The sequence below is a fragment of the Acyrthosiphon pisum genome, chromosome X (assembly GCF_005508785.2).
Source record: "Acyrthosiphon pisum isolate AL4f chromosome X, pea_aphid_22Mar2018_4r6ur, whole genome shotgun sequence".
Taxonomy (NCBI): domain Eukaryota; kingdom Metazoa; phylum Arthropoda; class Insecta; order Hemiptera; family Aphididae; genus Acyrthosiphon; species Acyrthosiphon pisum.
The window spans coordinates 127,491,047-127,498,631 of record NC_042493.1 but is presented as its reverse complement, the minus strand read 5'-3'; the positions used below and the strand labels follow the sequence as shown (position 1 = coordinate 127,498,631).

Here is a 7,585-nt window from a genome sequence, read left to right as displayed (position 1 = left end):
TGTTTGTTATTTAATATATTTTTACATATTGTTTTTAAAAGTCGCGAGATTTCTTTAGTACTTTATACAGTCTGAACATAATAATATAATATCGAGCTTTTTAGTCATGCACATAAACGTCTTAATCGTGCTTTTGAGCAGATATATATTGTAAGTATACCTATAGGTATACTAATGTAACCATTTTACATCGGTATACCAATGCATTATAATACATAATAATATTATCAACAATAATAATATAATGTCTAATACTGTATATACGGAATGAAGGCGTGAAAGTTTCGCGTGTATATAGCAACGCCGACTCGTTTTTCCAAACACTAACAGATTTTACTATCATCGTCCGTGTTGTAATCCATTTTTTTTTTAGCATGCTCGGCGAAAATATTTTTTTTTAAATTAAAAGTAGAAAATAAAAATCGACGTGCATAACATTTACATTTTATTAGTATCGCGTCCGGTCACGTCATAAAATTTTAACCGAAAATCACGAAACCAAACAGGGGAGACCCGCACGATACGATAACGTCTATTACATTATAATAACGAGTGTTCTCCGTAGCGTAGGCGCAGGTAAGTAAAACGATATCAAATATTTTGGCGGACGACGGATATACCATTAAAACCGCCGCGGAAGTCCCATGAACGGTCACCACCAGACGTACCAGCAGCACCAGCAGCTGCAGCACCGACACCACCACCAGCAACAGCGGCTACTTGAACAACACCAGCGTCTGCTGGACCAGCAGCAGCAGCAGCAGCAGCGACGTGTCGCGCAACAGTGCAGCCGACGTCCGCCTTCCACCGCCCAAGCCCCCGCCAACACCGCGGAAGTGTCGCCTGCCCGTGTCGTCCATCACACTGCAGAGCCGCCACCTCCGGCGCAGCCGCCGCCGCCGCCGCCGTCGACGTCCAAACACCGACCGCGGATCGTGCACCTCGACAGCGAGGACGCGCTGTCGGCGGCGCTGGCCGCCGACGGTTACCGGTTGGGCTCGACCGTCGGCCACGGGTCGTACAGCAAAGTCCGGTTGGCGTTCCGGACGGTGCCGGTTACGGCGTCCACGTCGTCCACGGCCCGGGTGGCGTGCAAGGTGATCAACAAGCGGCGCGACCCCGGCTCGTCGTCGTACGTGCGAAAGTTCTTGCCCAGGGAACTGGAAGTGTTGCGCACGGTCCGGCACCCGAACGTGGTCAGAACGCACCGGATATACGTGACGCCGTACACCGTGCACGTGTTCATGGACTACTGCGAGAATGGCGACCTGCTCAGCCACCTGCAGCACGTCAAGAGCATACCGCAGTGGCAAGCGCACACGTTCTTCAGGTCAGTGCCGATAGCGTATATGGTTCTCGCCACACACGTTCGATTTTTCCGACGTTTATATTTTAATTATTCGCTACCTGTTTATTATTATTTCGTACTGTGTTTGATACACTTTGACGCGTCGCCATATCGACTACGACAGCGTATCGAATGCTACTGGATGGACTTGGTATATTTTTTTTGTAAAATATGTATCTTTTATTAATCAGCACTTTTGAGTTTTCGAAAACCAAGTGAGTGTAGTTGACCACAGATTTCGCACCATATCTCACTCCGCTAATCAACTCTAGTCAAAACTTTAACTACTCGTTTTGACCGTAATAGACTTTCTAGATAGTCATTTGATATTTAAGTTGATAGTCAGTTCATTGAAGAAATATAATAATATGAAAACAACAGTTCCAAAATATAATAATGATAGAATTTGCATATATCTTACAAGAAAAATGCATACATAATGACTCCTTCAAATGAGTGTAGGTACTACACACATTATATAATTATAATTATTATATTTGTTCAATGAACTGACTATCAATCGGATCACCATATCCCAGTATTGTTAAGTATTCAAATTAAAGTATTTAAATATTTTTTTTTATTCGAATACAATTTTAAAAACCTTTTTTGAACTCATAAATTAGTGTACATCTGTGACAAAAAAAAATGCTTATTCAAAATTGGGCACATTATACGTTAAAAACAATAGTTTTTCTCTTTGAATGATAATATATGGATGATCAACGTTAATTCCTAACTATTCCAAAACTGACAAATATTAGCGGGAAAAAAATATATTCTAATAGTGCCTATTCAAAATATATATTATTTTAAGTGTATTCAAAGGCGTATTAGGAATATTTTAACATTCATTTATTCGAATTATTATTCTGAATACAAAATGAAAGTATCATTTACATAACTGACCTATACATCTATACAATGTACCTACATGTCTTACCTACATTTTATATTAAAATACCTGGCAGCCTATTTACTATAGGACGTGTAGGGGAAAACAACTACGATTAACCGATTATAAAAGTTTATAAAGATTATCGAATTCATATATATTTTATTATATTTTTCAAATCCTTAATGGGTCAATATATAATGATATAATAATTCAAAACATATATCATAATAAATTATCAAATATAAAGCTAAAAAAAAAATGGTTAATCATGAATAATAATAATTAGGTACAAATTTTTTAATTATGGAGTATAATGATTATAATTATTTCACTACTAGTTTTCCTCGCAAAAGTAAAATTGTTATTACTTTAATATCATTATTCAAAATCAATTCAATGACTAAATAGTAAATGATATATTTATTGAAATTTTTAACCAATTTATAATTTTAGATGTAATGTTTATAAACTTTAAACATTTGTTAATCATTTAGAGTTGTTTTTTTCGATGCACTAAATAGCGCGATTATCTTAGTTAGGATGTTGACGCCCTAAAAATAAATTCTAAAATTACTTAAAAATTAGAGAAAATGAACTTAAAAAATTACCAAAAAAATCTACTTAAATAAGTGAAAAAATCTTAAAAATAATAATTTTTATTAGAGATATGGGTGTGATAATGGATATCAGTGTAATATTTCAAAATACGAATTGTAATATTAATAGACAATAGTAAGCATTTAGTTGTTAATAATTACATAAAATTATTAAAATGTGTATGATCGGCATATGTGTGTGAAAAAGCACTTGTTTTATACATTTTTAACACGCTAACGGTAAATCTAATATTCTACACGATAAATTTGATCACAACGAAAACTCCTACAGTTATAACTATAAGAACATTATTTTTTTGAATACTATACACATTTTTTTTTAAAATCTAAAATTTGAGAATAAATTATACAAAAACTACGAAAAAATACATAAAAAATGAAAAATTACGTAAAAATGTAAAAAAAAACCATAATTAAATGAATATATTCTAAATCAAGGAGAAAAATGAGACACATTTTTAACTAAGATAGCATTGTATGGGATCAAAGGAAAAAAGATACAAAAGTCATCAACATCCTAACTATAGTGATTACAAACCGAGGAAGACGGCACGGCGCCCCACGGTTCACGCCATCGATATAGACGAAAATATTATCCACATTTATAAAATAACATATTATTCACTCTTCACTAAGACTAAAAATTACCCTTCATTGTAAAAAAAAAATGTCAGTATTGGTCGTATGCACACTATATTATGCGTCCCTCCTATATACGCCACTCATAGTGATACATTATTACGTTGTGTGCTCTCGATTTGTTTCACGGTCGTACGCGCCATGGCCACCGCAGGCAGATATGCGAGGCCGTGGATTATCTGCACCGAAAAAACATCTCGCACCGGGACATAAAATGCGAAAACGTCCTGTTGGAAAGCATGCGGACGGTCAAGTTGACCGATTTCGGGTTCGCCAGGTTGTGCGCGGATGAACGAGGCCGGAGACTGATGAGCCAGACGTACTGCGGCAGCTCGTCATATGCGGCGCCCGAAGTGTTACAAGTGCGTATATGATAATATTATGCGGCTGAGTGAATTACAGTATGCATTTATGAAAATTTACCCACTGACCATAAAGTTGTCCTGTAAACCAGTAATATTTCATAGTACCTATACGAGGAAGTAGGAGTTCTCTTTTTTCATGAGGCCATGGGGACTTAAGCTATAATATTGACATCACATAATATGTAGTAAAGTATTAAATAGTGATAGGTATTGCATTGCCTTTCATTGAATAACTTCACCAAATTTAAAATCGTAAATTCGATAATAGTATAACATCAATACGCCTTGATAGTATAAGTGTAGCATCTAGTATTTAAGTATTTTCAAATCGGGCATTAATGATGGTGGAAAATTATTATACCCAAACAATATTTTTCTTCACCCTTTATAAAGCTTAGGACGTTCTGTCTCATCATATTATGATGTTATAGACTGGCAGGTTTAAAAATATTGTATGAGCCATTTATTTTAAAACAGCTTTATTAGAATGGCATTATCCACAATTTTGTTAAATTATAAACTACACAAGTTTCAATTAGGTACAATCATTTTAACAAAAAAGTCATTAATATTTACAAGTTCCACAAACATTTTTCATTAATTTATTTATTTGTCAATACATATTTAATATTAATTGGTATACGTTTGCATTAAAAAATGTTAAAAGTTTTTTGATTGTAATCATGAACTTATTTTTAAGTCAGTATTGACTTAAATTTCCATTAGTATTTCAATAAGTTAGTCGTCCACGTGACGCATGATAACTAATCGCAATAAAAAAAAACTCGTTCACGATAGGTATCTACCGTCTTGCGATAATGTTGTTTATTATTAATATTGTTGTATGGATGGGAGCTGAGGTAGGGAAGGGTAATCAACGGTTGACCGAAGTGTCGGCTGAAAAAAAATCATTCGGACGAAAACTTTTTATCCGATGACTTAATTTACATTGACTTCTGCTTGTTGAAAAACTACATCAAAAGTTAAATAAAATGTATTGATATCGATAATACGTAACAAATGGCTCTTAAGAGACATGAATGTACATAATTGTGATAAAAGGTTCATATTTATGAATTGTAAATTGGCGAACTAAGAGGATCATTCAAAAAGTGAAAACTTTAAATTGTTCAACAACTATTAATAGTTTACACTTTTGTTTTCGCGAACCATTATAAAAATGTTTTTGATGCATTATTCTAACTTTTTAAAACTAGTTTGTACATTTTTATTTTGCACACAAGGTTTTTTCAGCACAACGATGATAACATTTGGTCAACTGTTGACCACTCTCCCTCTCCTGGTAATAAATATATTAGGTGGCAAAACAATTATTTTACCTAACAATACGCATTTTACTTATTAAGTGGTACCCAAAAGGAATATTTAAAAATAACAATATCATTAATTATTTATTTAAAAATCCAATAATACCCGCATCACAGGCTTTTAACCTGAATGAAAAATTCGCCAATCAACAAAAATAATAATTCGAAAAAAAATGTATTCATATTAATTAAATAACCTAATTAATCCATTGTCGAAATCAAATTCACAACCCATAATCCAAACTTTTCAAACCATTATTGGTATACTCCGCTGCAAAATCACAAATACCCCATATACCTACGATACACAACTCCGATCTTAAAGCAGTCATTCACACCAATTTCACTGCTTCTTCAATATACTTCATACATAGACATTGTATATTCTTTACAAAACTAATATTTTATGTATCTATACACATTATTTCACTTTTGTAATACTATGCAAAAAATGTGTTTATTTTATTACATACAAAATAATAAATACACTTTATATTTTTATTAAAAAAATTGTAGGTACAGCGTACCTGGTACGCATTAGAAAATATGTGCCTTGACTAATTAGTAATTATACTTAACTATTAATTATTAGTAATTATACATAACTATTACCCGAAATCCGCGAATTTCACACTATGAACTAGAAGTGATAATATTAAAATTTTTGTTGCCAAACTTACACCCCACAGTCACACGGTTTACTTTTTTATTCTTTTATTATTTTAATTTTTAGGGCATACCGTACGATCCAATTTCCTACGACATGTGGGCACTGGGAGTTGTACTATACGTGATGCTATCCGATTCCATGCCATTCCCGCACTCTAACCGACAGCAGATTGTGGCCAATCAGATCGCTAAAAAGTTCTCCAGGCCCAAGAAACCCGTGTCACGAGAAGCGTTGAAACTTATCTCGTAAATATCGTTTATTTTAATGATATTATTAATAGTATTGTTCCATTTCACAATACACTTATACACTTGACAAATTGGTGTATTTAAGGCAGGGCTCAGAGGGAAATTTCCAAAAACACAAATTCCAGACTCTTACTTCAGACGCTCATAAAAAAATATTTTGGATTTACGCTCAACTTTTTTTTAAAATTTCCATTAACAACAACTTACGTGGAACCTTGTATTCATTTCTCCAGTTTTTTAACTGGTTGAACATTTTTTTTTGACAGTAAATAAAAATTTATCAAAATTACAAACAGTTCTTATACCTAAACCATTTGGTTATTTGAAATCCTTCACGTGCAGGCCTTAAATGGATTGAGTATTTATTAATTAAGCTACTAGACATTAGTAACTATGTAGAACATAACATTATAGGATCTTAAAATGCTTAAGCGCTTGCATATTGTGTGCATTTTTAGGGCTTTATGTCCTTGGCATGTCATCGTTTTTTTTTTTGCATTTTTTAGTAATTATTAATTTTAAGGTGATTCCACGCTACCGTTTTTTCTTTAGAAAAATCGACCTATAAATACGTGCCAAAGTGTTGACTTAGGATTTACTCCAATTATAATTTTAAATATAGATTTTATTTAGTTACAAAATAAACTTCGAATCCTTCGAGCTACATTTTAAATTTATTATTCTAAAAAAGAAAATATTTCAATTGAGATTTAGAAAAAAGCTCGTATTTCTCGACAGTTCAATGGATAAAAATACAGTTTTAAAAATTCACACGGAGGGTTTAAAAAAGATTTTATAATAAATTCTGACGTGTTTCAAAATTGTTATCAGAGCAAATCTCAAGTCAGTACATAGGTACCTACTACGCGTGAACACTATTTTTCTCTAAAAGAAGAATGTGTGCGGAGTCCCCGTATAGGCTAGGTCATTTTTAATTTTTTTATTGAGCATTTAAGGCTTTTTTGCAGGGCATTAATCCAGGTTTGTTAAATTTTATTCAAAGATTTTTATTTTAAAAAGTACCTTTGTAACGTGCTAACAAGGTTTGTACCTAATCGAATATTGTTAAACTTAATTTTTCAAATGACTCCATATGACGTAAAATTTAGATTATTATGAAAAATAAATGAAAATAATTGTTAATTCCTAACGACATTATCAACAACCGTCAAAAAATTAATTACGATATGAATATGGTTGTTAATTTTTGTCATTTGTACAATCGTACATGTTTAATGTTCATTTATATATACATTTTATAAATTATTTAGTTCATAAAATACCTATATAACAATATAAAATAGGTAAGTTATTCACCCAGGTGGGTATACGTAGAACGCTGGGTACTCGATATTTTTCTTCTACAATGAAAATCTATGAACATAAATATGTTTTAGGGGTTAAAAAAGAACTTGACTGCATTTATTGTTTGTAATTAATTAATACTATTACATAAGCCTCTTAACTAATGG

At 32.8% G+C, this 7,585-nt stretch overlaps 1 protein-coding gene across 1 annotated transcript in view; it reads left to right on the top strand.

Moving 5' to 3' along the window:
• Nucleotides 1–315: 315 nt before the first annotated feature.
• The window catches only part of LOC100160221 (testis-specific serine/threonine-protein kinase 3-like), an 11,154-nt gene continuing 3,884 nt past the window's right edge, over nt 316–7,585 (top strand). Inside the window, exons 1-3 of the mRNA XM_001949196.5 lie at nt 316–1,330; nt 3,657–3,864; nt 5,929–6,110. Of these exons, the coding sequence (XP_001949231.1) occupies nt 645–1,330; nt 3,657–3,864; nt 5,929–6,110 (1,076 nt within the window). The 5' untranslated portion in view covers nt 316–644. The remainder of the gene's footprint in view (nt 1,331–3,656; nt 3,865–5,928; nt 6,111–7,585) is intronic.